This window comes from Sinocyclocheilus anshuiensis, unplaced genomic scaffold (assembly GCF_001515605.1).
Source record: "Sinocyclocheilus anshuiensis isolate Anshui unplaced genomic scaffold, SAMN03320099.WGS_v1.1 scaffold710, whole genome shotgun sequence".
NCBI classification, from domain to species: Eukaryota; Metazoa; Chordata; class Actinopteri; order Cypriniformes; family Cyprinidae; genus Sinocyclocheilus; species Sinocyclocheilus anshuiensis.
In genome coordinates, this window is record NW_015544201.1 from 747,580 (window position 1) to 767,782 (window position 20,203).

The window sequence follows — 20,203 nt, forward strand, 5'->3', positions numbered from 1 at the left end:
GCTCTCAGAGACAAGAAAACCTATTGTGTGCCTGATATAAAAGTTCATACAGGTGCTTGACTTGAAAAACGAAGACCATTGCCTTTGCTATGTTCATTTTTGAGGCTGTTGATTTTAACACGATCTTCACTGTTTGGCATAGTGTTTGATATGAAATGGTTTGATCCCCTCAGAAATTAGAGATGAGGCTCTCAGGGATTGTATCCTTCAAGGGTTGTCCCTAGCAACAAGAAAATACATCATGTGACAGTCATGCTATTTATATTAAAGATATGCATCTCCATAACTGATGCTGATGCGATATGCATCTCGATGCATAGCCAACGATACGATACATTAAAGATGCATGTGAAGCAGCTACCGATGCGATACGATTCACCCCTATTACGATGCAGTGCAATCCGGTTTCGATTCGATTCAACACAATGCGATTAAATGCTATACGATGCAATGGGGGGAAAAAAATGATGCTATGCAATTCAATATGGTACAGATAGTTTGCTTTTATTTTGGTTTATTGTCATTATTTGGTGGAAGATGCAGCTCTACCTCTGCCATGTTAATCTATATTCTGTGTGACTCTCAGGACATGCCTCGGTCTCGTAGTGTTGTGATGTGTCATATTCAAGTAGCAGCAGGGAGTGGTGATGAGAGAATGCGCTTGAAACAGTTTAGAGAAGATAAATCAATCTACATATAAAATATTGGTCACAAATTATTGGTTACTTTGTAAATAATAAAAGTATAGTGCATCTACTAATAATTATATATAAGTAAAAAATTTTTTTACCGATGCATACATGTTAGAAATGATGCATCACGATACAAATGCCAACTTGTATCTGATGCACACTTTTTTTTTAAATCAATGCATCACACTTTTCACTTTTATGCCGATGCACCGATGCAAATATGTGAATCTTACCATCCCTAATTTATATATTTGTGGATATGTTTTTCTACTTGCAGTAGTGAGTGACATTGGTTCATATTTGTGCATGTTGCGTAAAGTGTGTAAATGAAAGTGCTTTGCTTTCTATTTATTGTTCATAGGAGCAGAACTAGGGTGTTTTATTGCATGATTCATATGGTGAGGTGAAGATGAAAATGTATCATCTATGATTTTTCTAATGTATCATCTATCATCTGTCATTAATACTTAATCGAGTCATTGCATAAAGGTGATGTGTGATGCTTCTTGGTTGACTTCTTTTAAAATTATATTCACATTTCTGTATTGCTTTCAAAACATTGCTCTTTTCTTTGAGCAGCCCGAGTTGTCAACTTCTGGCTTGGCCAATAGCATGTACAGTAGCAGGATCATCTGTTTGTCAGTGGAAAGAAGGGACTATATTGTAGTATTGTTGTTTCCAAGATATATAGAACCATTTGGCCCAAGTTGAGGGTATGTATTTGGACAAGATCATTTGAAATTTTCAACATTAGACTTGTTAGATTAATGCCAGCATTAACATATACACTATCATTCAAAAGTTTGGGGTCGTTACGATTTTTTAAAATGTTTTTGAAGCCTCTTATACTCACCAAGTCTGCATTTATTTGATCAAAAATACAGTAAAAACAGTAATATTGTGAAATGTTGTGAAGCTTTTTTCTTTTTGAATATATTTTAAAATGTAATTATTCCTGTGATTGCAAGGCTTGAATTTTCAGCATCACTACTCCAGCTTTCAGTATCACATGATCCTTCAGAAATCATTCTAATATGCTGATTTGCTGCTGAAGAAACATTTCTTATTATTATCAGTGTTGAAAACAATTGTGCTGCTTAATATTGTTGTGGAAATCATAATACTTTTTTTTCAGAATTCTCTGATGAATAGAATGTTTAAAAAATATTTTGTAAAATTATAGAAGGCTTCACTTTCACTTTTGATAAATTATGATGCATCCTTGCTGAATAAAAGTATTTATTCCTTAAAAAAAAAAAAAAACTTACTGACCCCAGTCACGTTCACAGATGTTTACATCAAAATGAAACCGATAAAAAGACCTGAGTCCTATTAAAAGTGACACACAGACTTTGCAGGGCATCCATTTTGGGGCTTGTGTTTAACACTATTCGCTACCGAGAGGGCCTGTTAACCAAAGAGAATATTACATTGAGAGGTTGTTGAGAAAACGAAGTTATCATCACATCTTTGATTTATCACCAGTGTCACTAAGATGGCTGGCAAAGAGCATCTCCCATTGCGGGGTGCTATTTATATCAGCCATTCATCAGCTCCATCAAGTGATGTGGAGATACAGCACGCAGGAGGACGAGCGCATGAGACATGCAGTGACTGCCAGGCCACCTCTTAACCTTCAGCATCGCGAATCGCTGCAGAAGACCCCAGTGTCCAAGTGCAAATAAATACAGTCGTGTTGATAAGACTTGATTTATGACAGCTGGGATATTGATTACAGGTACAACGCAGGGGGCAAATGCACTTCACATCTGTACGAGCGTCGTGTGTGTGGATGATAATATGATCGATGATGGTGTCTAATAAACATGCTCTTGGGTTATCAGAGTACATTTGAATAGAATGTGTGGAGAAAGAAAGGAAAAAAGGAAATACGTGAGGCCTTGTTTACACGGTATTAAGGTGAATGACATGATCCTCTTTTTTTGTAATATCTATTCATTTGACCTTATGAAAAGATACAGTAAGTTAGTTGTAAAATGTCTTGTTGCAACTTCCCAAAATCTCAATGATATTAATGAATTAATTCATGATATTCGTAATAAAATATTTCAAATATATATGTTTTTAAGGTGTGTACACTCGTGTATTCAAGGGTAAGGAAAATATGTTATTACTTTTTTATTTGCTGATTACACCACGTGATATTTGTAGTCATTAAATTGAAACTTTTTTTGAAAATGGTGTAAGTCATATGCTTTTAAACCATATGAAACCAACATGAATACAAAATCAGTAGCTACATTTTGAAGGTGTTGGCACATGATTTAAAGTTCCATTTATCAGTTAAAGCCCTTGTTTAAGTGCATGGTTGATTGACAGGTCAGTGGCATGTTTTACTGTTGTCTGGGATGTATTTGAACCCTTTTTACACCTGAATTTAGCGCTGACCATTTGTGATTGGATCACCTGAGACTGATTTGAATAGAAGGTCTAAACGGGGTGTATATAAGGGAATGTGATAGAGGAGGCAGAGCATCTGTATATATCCCTAAAGCTGCTTTAATCTAACATGTAGTTAGTTGGAGCCACACTTTGCTCTCCTACAACCAATTATCATCAAGGTGTTACAACATCTTCACTTTTAGCTGTGCAAAGCTCTCTCACGCTGATTTCACACCCAGCGATTGGCTTCCAGGAGCCTGTAGACTGTAGCATGTGGTTGTTGTTGGCCCTGATGTAGGTGGTAATCATAGACATGGTGTATATGTGGTTTTAAGCATAAATTAGCAGTTTCATGTTGTCAGTATCTTATGGGTTCTCTGTCGTTTTTTGCTCATCACAGGTACGACCCGCTCCCCTCGTGACAGAGAGGTGCCAGGAGTAGATTATAATTTTTTGTCAGTGGACGAGTTTCTGAAGCTTGAACAGAGCGGGACACTGCTGGAGATTGGATCTTACGAAGGTAAACATTTATATTTTACAATGTTACTTTTTCTTTTCATCGTCATAGTTTAAAAAAAGTAAAATGTTATATGTGTGTGTGTACACAGTGTTTTGAGTGTTTTTTTTTCGTCCATGCATACAAACATCAAACTCTAAAGCTTTTCTCATATAAATGCATGCAGTAGTTACTTTTATCCATTGCATAACTTGGGATTTGTCTTTTGTATCATACTAAATGTTATAAAGGTTTAGTTATGATAAACTAAGGCAGTGCTCTTAGATCAATGACAGCTCACTATAGCTGTGGATTATGGGATGGTACGTCTGGTCTATAAGGTGAAAATCTGACCTTTTGTACATAGTTGCATGATCAAATTTACTTATTTGATTAGTGACCCAGAAATAGTGCAAAAACTCAGTAGCTATCTATTTGATAATTTTTTGTCAGTGGACGAGTTTCTAAAGCTTGAACAGAGCGGGACACTGCTGGAGATTGGATCTTACGAAGGTAAACATTTATATTTTACAATGTTACTTTTTCTTTTGGTGAAAATCTGACCTTTTGTACATAGTTGCATGATCAAATTTACCCATGCATACAAACATCAAACTCTAAAGCTTTTCTCATATAAATGCATGCAGTAGTTACTTTTATCCATTGCATAACTTGGGATTTGTCTTTTGTATCATACTAAATGTTATAAAGGTTTAGTTATGATAAACTAAGGCAGTGCTCTTAGATCAATGACAGCTCACTATAGCTGTGGATTATGGGATGGTACGTCTGGTCTATAAGGTGAAAATCTGACCTTTTGTACATAGTTGCATGATCAAATTTACTTATTTGATTAGTGACCCAGAAATAGTGCAAAAACTCAGTAGTTATCTATTTGATTTCATAATTTTTTTGTTTTACATTTTTTTATTCTAAAACGATTTATTTCAAAATAAATTTTGTCAAAATTAATCTATTAATTAATATTAAGGTTTATCACTCGGCTTGGCGTGGCTGAATTCTAAATGTATTGCTCTCATTTAATGATGTGGAGTGCTTTTCTTTCAGACAGACAGCTCTGTTCATTGTGTACTCCCATTACCCTTAAACAATACAGCCTGATTGTCCAGACAACACTATTAATCTCCCTTGCATAAACTTCATGAAGACAAGCAGTCATTTTCATAATAGAGCATTTTCAAAACCCCACATCATCATGTCTTGCATTTTCCTTTAACCCTCCTGTTCTGAATGCTGGTAATATCCTCTTGTTGCCTAGGTAACTATTATGGAACACCCAAGCCACCCAGCCAGCCCCCTAGTGGGAAAGTGATTACTGGCGATGCTCTGCAAGACAGCCTTCCTGGTTCCCAGCAGTCAACCCCACGCCGCACCAAGTCCTACAATGAGATGCAAAATGCTGGAATAGTGCCTACAGAGACTGAGAATGATGATGAGGTTCCTGAAATGAACAGTAGCTTCACAGGTCAGCAGCGAGCCGATTTGTTTGCGTTTCTGTCTGGCACATGGGAGAAAGGATGAGTGATGCCTCTTTGTTGCTTTCCTTTTCCTTCACCATTACGATTCAGGGAGGAAGGGGGAAAGAGCGCCATCTGGCTGTGGTAGAGGGTTTTGTTTGTGTTAGAAAACGCCAAGATGGACTCTTCTCGTCTTTATTTATTGATCCAACAGTTATGCGCTGCCAACTTTTACACTCTGTATCAGAGTATTGAGAGTTTTGCGTTTTGTGGTGTTCTTAGAAGACATCTGTCTATGAAATAGAATGCCGCATGATGTAGCAGCTGGTTGATGAGAGGTGTTGACATCTTTGTAATCTAATAAAAAGTGGGCAGCACTAATTACAGGTTTCAACAGTTTTGTGATGCGATTTTATTGCTCGAATCACATTCAGAGATGGCAAAAGATCAATGCAAATGTCCACATTGCATTATATTATGAATGCAAATATATTCCGTTGGGTCCTGGACAACAATAAAGCACCGCCTGTTCACTTGTTAATCAACCGTTGTGCTAAAAGAAGGGTTTGAGACTTCACCAAAGACATTTTCCTCATCTGAGTAGGTAGAAGGTGTACACATCTAAAGTTCAGTTAATACAGCTGCTCAACTACAGTAACATTGAGCATTCTAAATGTCATGTTTGCTGTGCGATTAAAAAGTAGGAGTATATTTGGAAGCAGTGCTTTTGTGCAAACATGTTTTAAAAACCTTTTTGTGCTTTATCAACATGACGTAACACACTGACAGTGAATTATGTATACTCACTATTGTTAAAAATCTTTTTTTTTTTTTTTAAAAGAAGTCTCTTATGTGCACTATATATTTGATCAAAAATACATTAAAATAAGTAATATTGTTAAATAAGTTTACAATTAAATACTGTTTTTTTTTTATTATTATTTTAATATATTTTAAAATGTAATTTATTCCTGTGATGGCAAAGCTGAATTTTCAGCATCATTACTCCAGTCTTCAGTGTCACATGATCCTTCAGAAATCATTCAGCAATATGCTGATTTGATGCTTAAGTAACATTTCTTGTTGTTTCTATCAATGTTGAAAACAGTTGTGCTGCTTAATGTTTTATTTTTATTTATTTTTTTATTTAATTTTTTTTTTTTGTGGAATCCGTGATACATTTTTTCCAGGATTTTTTTAATAAACAGAAAGCACAGAATAACAGCATTTATTTGAAATAGATTTTTTTTTGTAAAGTTATAAATGTCTTTACTGTCACTTTTGATCAATTTAATGCACCCTTGCTGAATAAAAGTATTAATTTATTTAAAAAATGAAATGATAGAGACACGTTTGAGACATGTTAATAGTACAAGGGGTTAACAGCAGACTGTCTCGTCTGACAACTTGTGTATGAATCACCTGAAACGGATGTAAATACCAGTAGTTGCCTGCCCCTGATTCTACAAGCTGGTCAGTGTAAGCATTATGACGTTTTTCCTATCCATACTTCAGACTGTAGTTGCGTATTTTATTCAAGAGTATATTTGGCTATATTATAATATTTTATATTGCATGTTATGTTCAATATCCAAGTTAATTCTAGAGCCCTTGATTTAAAAGGGCAATAAGCTGTCCTATTCATACAGGTTCACGCCTTTCATTTGGCAGAGTGGTTTGAATTAAAGCAGCTAATTCAGTCAGGCGTGCCACGCAATGTAGTTGACAGTCGATTTGTTTAGATTCCTCATCTCTTCAAGAAGGTTAAGTGTTAACTGTTTACACTCTTATTGATTTGAGGTGATGTTGGTGATTTCATTTTTCAAGGCTCGAAATTGCGACCATTTTGGTCGCATATGCTCCCGAAATTTAATCTGTGCGACCTCAAAATATATTTGGGAGGTGCTCCTAACTTTTTGAAGTTGGGAGTACCAGTGCTACCAAGTAAAAAAGTTAATTTCGAGCCCTGTTTTTTATTTATTTTTTGGTGTGGGTGGGAAAGTGTCAGACAGCCTGGTGTCAGTATGCGTATTTGTGTATAGTAGAGTGTGAATAGTGTTTGATCACTCCAGAGTTTACAGGAAGTGAGAGGGAGGGGGCCTGGTGCCAATCTCCAAACCATTAGCATTAGCAAAAGTACATTGCCATATTCATTTAGGATGCATTTCTCAACCAGAGCCTCATGTTGAACTCAGAGGGTCTGTATTTGTGTTCTAATCTTCTGTGTGCATGCAGGAGACTCGAGTGAACTGGACGACCACCCCTCCGTGCAGCCCTTCGCCCGTGACCACGTTCTACCCTACGGGCTCAACAACACCTCGGCGTCAACCACGGAGAGCTCTCAGAATACACACACACACCCCGGCTATCCCACGGAAGAGGACCCTCTGGGGCCTCTGCCCGAAAACTGGGAAATGGCCTACACTGAGAACAGAGAGGTCTACTTTATCGAGTAAGAACTAACTGCTGTTTATATACTTTTATTGGACGGACATTTACAGTGGCCATAAAGCTTTTAGATTTGAAAAATACATGAATGTCTGCATAAATAATGCAAAAAATCAAACCAAGTAGTGGTTTTATTTTTATATTTCATGCTTAAGAAATATAGTTATATTGGCATAATAAAAAAAAAAAAAACGTGAAGTCAGTTTAAAAATAAATAAGAAAAAAGTTTCAATTAAAAATGTATTTAAACTAATTCAAATTATTGCTTTAAAGTAATTGCAAATATGGCTGTAATTGTAAATGTATGGAAACTGAAAATAGGGCAATAAATCAAATAGAGAAATTGAAAATGCAAAAATCAATCACTTAATTCTCATGAATTTGAATAACTGTATTTTAAAAATTTTTATTATAATTTGTATGTGTTTTTTTTTTCAACATAGATAATTGCTTGTTGATGTTGAACATGTTGATTTGTGGTTTATTTTTTGTTGTTGTAATTTCTCAAATGTTTGTCACATTTGGGCCTCCATACAGAAGTGAAAGCAGATCTAAGAAAAGTTGTAAGATCATTTGTTTGCAGATCACACTTGGTTGTGCAATCTGTCTACTATTTTTATGTATAGACTCAGACTGCACTATAAATACCTGACGTTACAGTGTGTTTCTTATTTTAAGTTATTTTGCTACTGGCAGTTTTTCAGATATCAAGACAGGAAGTATCAAACATTGCGGTATCTTTAGTATATGTTTTCCTGCCTGCTGGGATGCAGAAAAGAGACCAAAGGATGTTGTTCTGCAGGCATCTTTTAGAACAATGCCTCACTGTCTGTGTTCTGCATCTATTCTTAGCCACAACACAAAGACAACATCCTGGATAGACCCCCGATGCCTGGACAAACCTCAGAAACCCCTGGAGGAATGTGAAGATGATGGTATGAAAATGTGGTTGAGTTTTTGTCCTGTTTGCTTGTGCAAATATCAGTTTCATGGTGTGTTTTTAATTACATGCGTTCATAACGCTTGTTCATTAGAGTTTTTGTGGCATTGTGCATAAATAAGCTTTTAGTGTTGTAAATCTACAATGTAAAATTATATCTGTGTCACGATAGCAAATAAAGTTTCAAACCTGTAAATAACAGTTCATGCTCAAGCCCTCAAGTCATCCATTGTGATCTCATGAGAGCCTGTAGATGGCGCTCTTGAGCTGTCATAGCTATAACAGCCACTCTCACCTTGTGACAAATTGACTAAGGCAGCTGCTATAATGCTATAAGGAGGGTCTGGATTATATTGAATCTCCTCACATAAAAACAAATAACTCCCTTGAACCTCTGTAAACAATTTTCCTATGCAATGGAACCTGGAATGATTTCCAGAGCAGTTTTATGATTATGCAGCATATGATTTTAATTGCTCAAATCTCACACAATAATCCTGTATTAACTCAGACACAATACAGATAATTTTGCTATTAATAAATGCCACAATTTTTGCATTTTATGATTTGAAAATAATAATTTCAACTGTGTATATAATATGGTGGCATAATTATAAAGCTTTGAGCTGTAATTTTGCTTTTTTTATTAACTAACCCTCTCTGTCTCTCTGACACCCTTCCTCTCTTTTTCTCGCCCCACTTTGTGCACACCTGCTCCCCTTTTACACCCTCTCGAGAAGAAGGGGTACATACAGAGGAACTGGACAATGAGCTAGGTAGGCCACTATTCCACAGGGAAAAAAACCCATAGACACACAACCAGCATGTTTTTTGGAGTAGATCAATCCATCTGTGCTGCTTTGGAACCAGATGTTTTCTCTCAAAGCCTGAAACTGATTGAAAACCGACTTCACAATTGATCCCAGATCAGTGCAAATTGTAACGTCTACCCAGAATGCACCTGCACCGCCGTGTTTCAGTACTGCTGTCATCTAGTTCTTTGGTTTTCATTTTGGAATGACCGTAAAACACATTTCATTACTTTAAAACAAGGTTAATTTGTGTTGTCATTGGCACTGCATGATATAAAATAATCATTGTTACTATTTCTACCGCTGAAGCGTTTGCAGTTTAACTCAGGACTCTCGCAGGTGGGAGTTGTTCCGTTTTCATTATGCATGCAAATAGCTCAAGAGATCCGAAAGTATTATTTCGAGCTAACGGTGACAGTCAAATCATTGAAGAATTTGTTGCTTTAATCAGTTTCACCATCATCAGAGTCCACTATATTAGCTCACTCTGCTGTAACTGAAGGGCTGATTCGTCATTCGTGACGGATTAGGTGATGCAGGCAGTGGCCTTGAGAAGCCCTGTGTTTGTGTCCGGGCTGATTGGAAGAGCACGATCAATAGCTATTGATTTGAAAAATCGGAGCCATTAAATAGATGCCGTGAATGCAGGATGTGGGCAGTAGGTATTGAGAGTATCTGGTCGCGTGGTAGAGACCTGATCCTGTAGAGAGGTAAGATGGGATGCAAACAGATTTATGGCCAATTTGTCAGTAGAGTCGCAGTAATGATGTGGGGGAAGGACAGGACGTACTGTGTAGCAGTTGCTTTTGGTAGGCAGTTATGCTCTCTTCTTCGTTCTCTTCAATCGACATAAAAAAAAATATATATATATATAATTGAATATTTATAAATTATATTGTATTATATTATATATTATATTATTTATTATATTGTTGGTAAAATTCTAATTTCTCATTACATAAATTATTTTGAAAAGAAACTACAAAAAAGATTACATTAAGGTTCTATTAGATAACTTGATTAGTGGTCGACCGATATATCGCCAAGGCCGATAAGTTTTTTTTGTTTGGCTGATGCGTTCGTGGCGGGGCTTTTTTTATCTAATTTCAAAAACCTTGCAAATTTAGTCGAATCCAGCTGTGAGATCTTGTGAAGTGAACATGTGACCTGCATGATCGCGTGTTCTCTTCGTGACTTTCAGTCCGTGCGAATTAAATACGGACAGGAGGAGAGTTCAGCTTCATTGAGACGTGCGATCGACAAACTTTAAAATCGTGATTTCAAATTATGCTGCGCTTCATGCTTTTGCCCAATGTCATATTCATGTCATTTTCACTGTGTGCTGTATGTAAAATGAGTGTTACCTTGGCTTTATTTGAAAAAAATGTGATTCCCAATGCACACAAACTTCCCAGAATACTGAGTGCCCTGTTGGTTACAGTTTACTTCCTTTTTAATGATATTTTTATTAAATATTTGTTTATTTGTGAAAAATACTTTGTCATTTAAAGCGTAAACATGTTTATTTTACACATTTATTTTTTAATCCATTTTCAAATGATTTCAAATTTCTGAAATATTAAATAAAATACATTTAATACAATGTAATACAAATACAATTAAATTGGCCACCAGCCACCCTGCTTTCCAAGATATCGGCATTGGCTGTCAAAAAACCAATATTGGTCGACCACTAAACTTGATTAGTTAACATAAACGAATAATTTAAAATACTTCTAAAGCTTTTAATAATCTTAGTTGATGTTAATTGCAGTATTTACTAATATATTATTAAAATCAAATTGAAGTTATCTGTTATTATTATTTAATGGACCAAACATGGAACTAACATTTATTTTTATTACCTAACGTTACAGAAGATTAATAGACAAATATATTGCTCATTGTTAGTAAACGTTAGTTAAAACATTAACTAATATTAATTAATAGGACTTTATTGTAAAGTGTTAGCAATTAATAGTTGCAAAAATAATAATTGTTTAAACAGGTTTCCCCAAATACTCCCTCTTGCTGCTATTGGTCAGACAAACACATAATCCCGCCCTCAGACACTGCCATTGGTTGAGCCCGTGTTGCTATGCGATCTGCTGCTAACAGTTCAATAGGTGTGTCCTAATTCACATACTTTCCTGAGTATGCACGATTCATTTTGTAGTATGTGAGTGTAGTATTGAGTTACTGAGGATTTAAAAAAAAAAAAAAAAACCTTCAGATTCTCAGATGATTCCGACTTAAATGCTGGATGTCAAATACATTGTACAGGTGCATCTCAATAAATTAGAATGTTGTGGAAAAGTTCATTTACTTCAGTAATTCAACTCAAATCGTGAAACTTGTGTATTAAATAAATTCAATGCACAGAGACTGAAGTAGTTTAAGTCTTTGGTTATTTTAATTGTGATGATTTTGGCTCACATTTAACAAAAACCCACCAATTCACTATCTCAACAAATTAGAATATGGTGACATGCCAATCAGCTAATCAACTTTTCCATGACATTCTAATTTATTGAGATGCACCTGTATAATGTATATAGTATGTATCATCTGGGATGCAACTAATGTTTTGTAAGCTCCACAGAATTACAGTGTTTACACTTTTGCGTAAATCAACCTACAAATGGCTTCGCTATAGGGATTTTTAGGTATTTTCCCCCCCAGCCAATTATTTTAACATCTAAAAAATTACACAATTCACCTTTAGCAAGCATAGGAAGGACTTTGCGACAGCTTGTCTGTTATACATTTGCTGCGCTGTTCTATGAACTGCCATTAGCTGGGAAACCGCTATATTTCTGCTGCTCCAAAAAACGGCACCTGCTAGCAGAGAATGAATTTGCGGTTTCAATAAGCCCTTCTGCTGTTTTTATTCAGATCAATGCAAAAAATGCAAAAAAAAAAAAAACAGTTGTAAATGTGAACTGGTGGATCGACAATAAGCTAATGCATTATAAAAATATATTTTTACTGTATGTTATTTATTTAATATAATAATTAATTGATAATAATTGTTTAAATTCATATAATAGACAGTTTTGACTAATCCATTTTCTTAAAAATGGTTTAAAGGCTGAAATGCGAAGTTTATCATTTTATACAACTTTTTGTTTATGTAAAAACCTTTATCTGAACTGTAAATCATGCTTTTTACAGTTATTTAACAGATTAATATGTTAGCATAGACATTGCCCTACCCCGCTCATATGGTATTAATTTTATTTGTGCAGGTCTTAAAAAGTCTTAAATCTGATCTTAAAAATCCTGCAGATACCCATGGCAAATTTCACCTGACAAAAACACTGGTTGATTAATTATGTTAAACTCTTGAAAGATCAGGAAGGGTGAAGATATATGAGACAGAAACTGCTGAGAGAATCGTTCATCAAGTAGATTGTTATTTGTAAGTAATTAGTGTTGGATGACATTTATAGATTAATTTGACATTACATGAGTCGGCCACATTTGCTATTGGTGCTTGGGAGAGATAACGAGTTCTTGCTTTCACAAAAAATTATAAATGTGTGCCGCTTTCATTGGCCAATTAGAAACTGGCACAATATCGAAGTTTTCTCTATGGGAGGTGTTGTGATGAAGTTCCTGTGTGCTGCAGGCACTATGCTAATACAACATCTGCCTAAACAGGCATAGCCATGGTAAAGAAAGCAATATTTTCATATGCATAAAAGCACATTTCAGTGTCAAACCTGAGCCTTTCATGATTATTCTATTATTCTAGAGAAGACATGTTGTGTATCTTTTTCGCCTTTACAGTGTCACAATCAAATCAATGAATATCTTCTGTTGTTTTTGTACACTTGTCAACCTTTGCCTAAAATATTCAGAGCGGTTCGTATTTTTGTTGTTTGCCAGGTCAATAGATTTGGAAATGCCGGGGAACATGTCTGCTGTTTATGTAAATATCACAAGGAGGATTTGTCAGAGAGTTGTGTGTTTGGAGATAAATGGCAGACACAAACTTTATACTGTTATAGCGTATTCTGCATCTCTAGTCTGATGTCTCAATTAATATGGATTTCCTTGGATATTGTAGCAGTTTACGATAACGTAAAAGTTTATTACTTTGAGATGGGAATCATCCCGTCTGTTCGAAAGAATTGATATGACAGACTGTTGAAATATTGAAAATGGTGGTAGTGCTGCCACAGCAAGCAGAGTGTGCATTACTTTTCAAAAAATCTGAGCTCTGTTTATAAATTAATCTGCTTTATACCGTGGTTAACTCATGTACATGTGTTTATCTTAAACATTTTTAGTGTTTTAAGCCTTTAACGCTTTTGTGTGTAGAACACTTGATTCAGCATCAAGCTGTCGTTACTAGTTCGAATGAGTCACTCAAGGCTCTGTTACAGACTGAAAAGAATCACTTTTAACAGTAGGGGATGTTTTTATTCTGTTATTTGACATGCAAAGAAAAAAACATTTTTTCTGTTTTTTTTTTTCTTACTTTTGCTGTGGTAGACTGAATCAGTGATTAGTAAAGTGGTATGACAATATCCAGCAACTTAGAACATCTGGCAACCAATCAGAATCAAGCACTCTTCAATGCAGTTGTATAAATGTTTAAAAAAAAAAAGATAAATGATGCAGTTTGCATGATAATTATATAATATGCTCAACATGGTCATTATAGTTTTAATATGTCTAACTTGTTAGTTTGAAACCTCCTGAATTTTAATTAGTCGAAAAATCAAGACATCATTTTACAATGGACTTGATAAAAGCCTTATTAAATTAGTTATAATGAGCTGAAAATGTCTTCTGTTTTGCTCCTTTTCCAGAGCTGCCCACAGGCTGGGAGAAGATTGATGATCCAGTGTACGGGGTGTATTATGTTGAGTAAGTGACTCTTCAATATTACCTTCAAATCATCTTTAATATATGACCTCATCCCGAAACATCAAAGAAGCAACTGCCATCTTTTAGATTGGGCCTGTTCTGTTTTGGCTGTATACACCCTTTGTTACTGTTACCATTTTGAAATCTTGTTCTCTCTCTTTCCCTCCCCTTCAGAGGGACCCTTGGGTTTGTAGCGCATAAATATGAATGCATTCATATGTTTTGATGTTGTTTCAAAGCAATACCTCTGAGGCAGAAAGCCTTCCGTTTTTTTTGTCTCTGGAGATGTTTACGTATGTTTTGAGCAGTATTTGCCTAGTAAATTGCGCAGACCATTTGGAAAGTGGTCTGGATCGCAGCTGGGTGTGATCTGTATTTTTTGGTAAATGTTGTGAATGTGGTTTTATTTTTGCCTTTTGATCTGTGTGTATTGAGCTTGTCTAGTCGGGTGGAGAGATTTTGCTTTTAAGCACATAAGATGAGAGAGAATAGCACACTTTTTTTATCAATTTTAAATGAATTTTAAATGTATTCAGAGGCTTTCAGCCATAGTTTAAGCCGCTGTTATTGCCTTTTCTCTGAATTAATTCACTTTATTTCTCGTCCGCTTACCTGCTCTCCTTCTGCTCAACCTTTACCTGCCCTCTCATTCTATTTCCTGTTTCTCCCCCTGGTTCTGTTATTGACTGTGTCCTCTGCATACTCATCTTCACCTCTCTCTCTCCCTCTTTCTCCACCTCCCAGTCATATTAACAGGAAGACGCAGTATGAAAACCCAATTCTGGAGGCTAAAAGAAAGAAGCAACTGGAGCAGTCTCAGCCCGCTGAAGGTGAGCGGTATATCCAAGGTTCGTTTCAGGCCCAACATGCCGCCATTTCTTTTTTTTCTTATATGTTTGTGATTGTCCATGTTTGCCATTTAGAGTTTGTTGCTGCTTTTGGTTTTGGAATGGTGGGATTACGGTTAATCTTTTCATGGCTTAAGTTTTTTAATTATTTCATTTAGCTATTTCACTGATTAATTTCTACTGAAAACAGTGCTTTAGTTTTTTTTTAATCAATGTAATTTGAAAAAAATATTTTTTTTTTGTTAAATATATAATTGTTTTTGTTAAATATATAAATAAGGATATTACTAGTTAATAACAAGGAGAAACCAGTATTGAAGTCTACATGAAATGCCATCTGCAACCCATTTTACTTCCATAATGTTTTTATTAAATATTTAAAAAATAGCCGTTAAAGTCAAAATGAACTAATTTACTTCCTTAAAAGGATAGTTCACCCAATAATTCTGTCACCATATACTCACACTTGTGTTGTTCCAAACCTGTATAACATCTGCGGAACACAAAAGAAGATATTTTGAAGGATGTTGGTAACTAAACAGTTTTGGGTACATACTTCTCTAGTATGTACAAAAGAAAAAGAAATAAAAAGAAAGAAACTGATTCTGAAAGTCATACAAGTTTGAAACTTTACCTTTAAGAAAATGAATGGGGTCGATTATGAGCTCATGTTGACTTTAAAGGCTACTCGTTCTATAAATGGTCTAGAAAGTTGTACTGAAATGCAGGTTGTCATCCTGGGACATGTCCTTGATCTTGTTCCCAGCCAACTCAGCTGAATATTGCTTTCTTGATTCCCTAATAACTTCTTCTCCCTCAAATTCAAGTATCTCATATTCTGCCACTGATTGTGATACAGTACTGATAATAGTTTTACAACTGGAGGAAGTTAGGGCACCATAGGGGACTCTAAAGGTCCAAAGCTGGCAGCTGTACAGCCTCAGTATTAGTTTGATTAGACAGGAAATGCGACTGGCTTGAGAGACACACAAAAAAGGAAGTGCACCCTTCCCTCTTTCAGAATGGATAGAGGAGCATTCGTCAGGAGCACCGCTAGCGAGCTATGCTGCTAACCACCAAGAGACTTACAGAGAACCTGGCACCGCCCCTCCACTAGCATCCCAACTGGGGGCTAAACGTATGTGCTGCCTACTTTTTTTGTTTGTAACACAAATACATACACACCTGTGTGTGGCGTATTCCTCTGTGGACATTCACTATTCACTCACTCCTGTTCACTTTTTTCAAATCTTCCTTCCCTCAGCTCTCTGTCTCTTCCGTCCCTGTATTGTTTGAACACCTGACGATAAGCTGCTTATTTAAAGATTTAGCAAACACTCTTTTTTTAGTGGAAGATATTGCATTGTCCCTCACGCTATTTGCCATTTCTCTCTGATGTCTTCATGTGGGCACTCGTTCAGTTTCTGTGGTGCTTTCTATAATGTCAGATACAAAAGATGCATTATAGAGAAATGCTGTCATTTCACAAGATTGTATCTGTAATGATTTGACGCATGTAAATCCAGCCATGGCTTATGCTCTAAAAAAAAAAAAGACCTTGGACCTTAAATTTATACACACACACATTTAGGATTATATACAATGGACAAGAGTCCATATTGAAAGTCTGGGATTAAAAAAAATCTATGCATTATTTCTGTTCTAAGGCGTTCTGAAATTAATATTTTTTTCACTCAAATTTGGTATGGTCACAATATAATCTGTAATGAACAATTGGTATTAAATTAGAAAATAGAAATATACAAATTTTTCACTAGTGGTCTCAGACTTTTGGACCCCATTGTATATTCATTTTGTGTATATGTGTGCATTTAGATTTTATTCCGTTACGGACAGCTCTGTTTCTCTGTCTGTCACGTTTTCCCTCTTGCATACATATATATCTTAATCATGTCCAGTCATTTGCATTCAGTGTACAGTGTGTCTTTCTTCTCAGGGTATCTCTGCAGTTTTCTCTGATCCTTCTGTCATGACGGACCATGATGAACAGATCATACATCATCTGTCTAGCCAATCACATTCTTCTGTGCTTCTGTGCTTGCTCCTCCATTCTTTCCTCTCATTCTAATTTACTAACAGCACTTTTGTTCTGATCTAGGACTGATTGCCAGCTGATGCATCTACTAACATTCATTTGCCATTTTGCTGTAAATCTATGATAATGCACAGCACAGTTATTTCACAAAATTATTCTCACAATTACACGTTGGTAATTTCCTTACAGCAATTCTAACTAAAAAATAAAGGAAGGTTTGTCTTCGATGTTGACATGACAGATTAAAATTTTAAATGTTTGAAGCTTATTTAGATTATGTAGATTGTATACTGTAAAATCTATAATGTGTTAAGATGGATGGATGGATAGACAGATACTGGCAGCAATAGATGGATGGATAGAGAGAGAAAGAGAGAGAGACAGACAGTCAAATTGATAGATTTAGGTCACGTAGTACAAACAGTTTACAGACAGATAGACAGTCAGTTAGTAGAAAGACAGATAGACAGACATGTACAGACAGATAAACAGTCCATTAGTTAGTAGACAGAAAGACAGACAGACAGTTTACAGACTGACAAACGGTCACTTGGTAGATAGGTAGACAAACAGGCAGACCTAAACAAAATATGCTGCTTTTATCAAGCCAACTTAATAACAGTGGTTGGTAAAGTTAACTTTGTTGCACGGCTTCTTCTTGAAACTCAAAGTGTTCTTAAGATTTGCTGTGCTGTAATACAGAGGTATCCATAATCATCTCATACAGAGGGGCCAACAGATTTACTTTCACATATTCCCATAGCTCACAAATAGCGCAATGCTTTTCTTACTGCAGGAGGGAAGCCATTTTTCACAAGAAACCCTGCAGAACTGAAGGGGACATTCATTAACACCAAGCTGAAGAAGAGTAGGCGTGGGTTTGGCTTCACCGTAGTAGGAGGAGACGAACCAGATGAGTTCCTGCAGATTAAGAGTCTGGTGCTTGATGGACCAGCTGCCCTGGATGGAAAGATGGAAACAGGTACAACTGAAAACTGTGGTCACATAACACATCTTTGAGCTGTAGTCTTTGTTCTTGGGCCAACACATGCTTTGTTTCCACAGGTGACGTTATCGTGAGTGTGAACGACACTTGCGTGTTGGGTTACACACATGCCCAGGTTGTGAAGATCTTCCAGTCCATCCCTATCGGCTCTATGGTCGACCTTGAACTTTGCCGTGGCTACCCCTTACCCTTTGACCCTGATGACCCCAACACCAGCCTGGTGACTTCTGTGGCCATTCTGGACAAGGAGCCCATCATCGTCAATGGAAAAGAAAGCTACGACTCGCCATCCAGCCACGGGAGCGAAACTACAGGTGGTGGCGGTAGTTTGAATGGCTCCAGTGACCCACCTCGCCCCCACAGCCCTTCAGCAGAGGTGGCTTCTAATGGCTCTCATGGTTATCCCAGTGATGTGGTGACACTGGCGTCTTCAATCGCAACCCAGCCGGAGCTCATTACTGTTCACATGGAGAAGGGTGACAAAGGATTTGGCTTCACAATAGCAGACAGCCCGTCTGGGGGAGGCCAGCGAGTGAAGCAGATAGTGGATTACCCACGATGCAGAGGTCTGAGGGAGGGAGACATCATCATGGAGGTTAACAAGAGGAACATGCAGAACCTGACACACAATCAGGTGGTCGATCTGCTCAGCAAGTGCCCCAAGGGCAGTGAGGTGACCATGCTGGTGCAAAGAGGTGAGCTCACAAGGAAATCATGCTTTAAAAATGGAGAAAAAGCGAGAAAAGATCACAAGCATTAATTTATGGCATCATTAGACTGCACTGATATTAAAATTCTGACCGATACCATTAAGCATAAATTACTTTTATGTTATGGCTGATAACCAATAAATAGTCGATATTAAAATTCAATAATATTTTGTCTAAAAAATAAAAATAAAAACACATTAAAAAAAAGAAAAACTCAATTGCCAAATAACAATCTGGTACTAATACACTACTGTTCAAAAGTTTGGGATCGTGAAGATTTTTACAAATGTTTCTTATGCTCATCAAGACTGCATTTGTTTGATCAAAAATACAGTAAAAACAGTAATATTGTGAAATAATATGACTATTTAAAATAACCGTTGTCTTTAATATAAATTTTCAGAAGCCATTATTCCAGCCTTCAGTGTCATTCGATCCTTCGGAAATCATTCTAATATGCTGATTTGATGATTTTGATATTAAAAACAGTTGTGCTGCTTTGTGGAATCTACACTCTAAAAAATGCTGGGTTGTTTCAACCCAACTTTGGGTCAAATATGGACTAACCCAACTTTTGGGTTAAAAATGTAATGTAAAAATTTAACCCAACGCTTGGGTTAGTCTATATTTGACCCAAAGTTGGGTTGAAACAACCCAGCATTTTTTTTAGAGTGTACACATAATTTTTTTTTTGCGGAATAGAGTTCAAAAGAACAGCATTAAAAAAACTTTTTTTTAATATAATAACATTATAAATGTCTTCACTGTCACATTTGATCAATGCATCTTTGCTGAATAAAAGTATTAAAAAATGTAAAGTATTTAAAAAAAATCCTACTGACCCCATTTTGTTATCCAAGTTGTATCCTATTTTAGATTTTCCCACTTCTAAACATCACATAAAACCATTGTGTCTGCTGTTTCCTGTTTAAGTGGGTGCTTTTTGGCCCTTTTTGATGACATATTTCTGCTTTTATAAATTGTGTAAGCTTCCTTTCTCACTTTGTCACTCTGCTCTTGTTTTCTTCTGCGTTCCAAACCTGAGAATGTGAACAGGGTCCTGCAATGTGGACCTGACTTTATGCAGATTTTTAAAAGTCTTGCTACTCGAGTGTAGAGAAGGAAATATATGTAAAATCCACCACAAACAAGGGAAGAATGAGGGAAGAGGCTGTTCAGTTAGGCCCAATCCCAATTCTATTTTATACCCCTTCCCCTTCCCCTTAGTGTTAAGTTACTGAATGAGAGCTCGGGCACTACAGATGAAGAGAGAATGACAGGAAAGTGTCCAGACAGAGATAGTTTCAGGTGAGAGGTCTGTGCCGATCAGGAATATGAAGCCTGTGACGATGACTTTTCCCTTGAGGGATGCCAAAATAAGCTGTCTGTTAACCCCCATCTGACACGTCCACACAGCTTTCTCTCTTTGTCTTGAA

At 36.3% G+C, this 20,203-nt stretch overlaps 1 protein-coding gene across 7 annotated transcripts in view; it reads left to right on the forward strand.

Annotated features, from left to right (window-relative positions):
* magi1b (membrane associated guanylate kinase, WW and PDZ domain containing 1b) overlaps positions 1-20,203 on the forward strand; it is a 136,379-nt gene that overhangs the window by 85,264 nt on the left and 30,912 nt on the right. For 5 of the 7 annotated variants that reach the window (XM_016497363.1, XM_016497356.1, XM_016497359.1 and 2 more), the window contains exons 3-12: positions 3,496-3,615; positions 4,871-5,077; positions 7,305-7,521; positions 8,370-8,452; positions 9,198-9,233; positions 14,090-14,147; positions 14,892-14,995; positions 16,017-16,133; positions 17,848-18,033; positions 18,117-18,752. In XM_016497363.1, the coding sequence (XP_016352849.1) occupies positions 3,496-3,615; positions 4,871-5,077; positions 7,305-7,521; positions 8,370-8,452; positions 9,198-9,233; positions 14,090-14,147; positions 14,892-14,995; positions 16,017-16,133; positions 17,848-18,033; positions 18,117-18,752 (1,764 nt within the window). The remainder of the gene's footprint in view (positions 1-3,495; positions 3,616-4,870; positions 5,078-7,304; positions 7,522-8,369; positions 8,453-9,197; positions 9,234-14,089; positions 14,148-14,891; positions 14,996-16,016; positions 16,134-17,847; positions 18,034-18,116; positions 18,753-20,203) is intronic. The other 2 variants (XM_016497358.1, XM_016497362.1) reach the window with 2 other exon arrangements.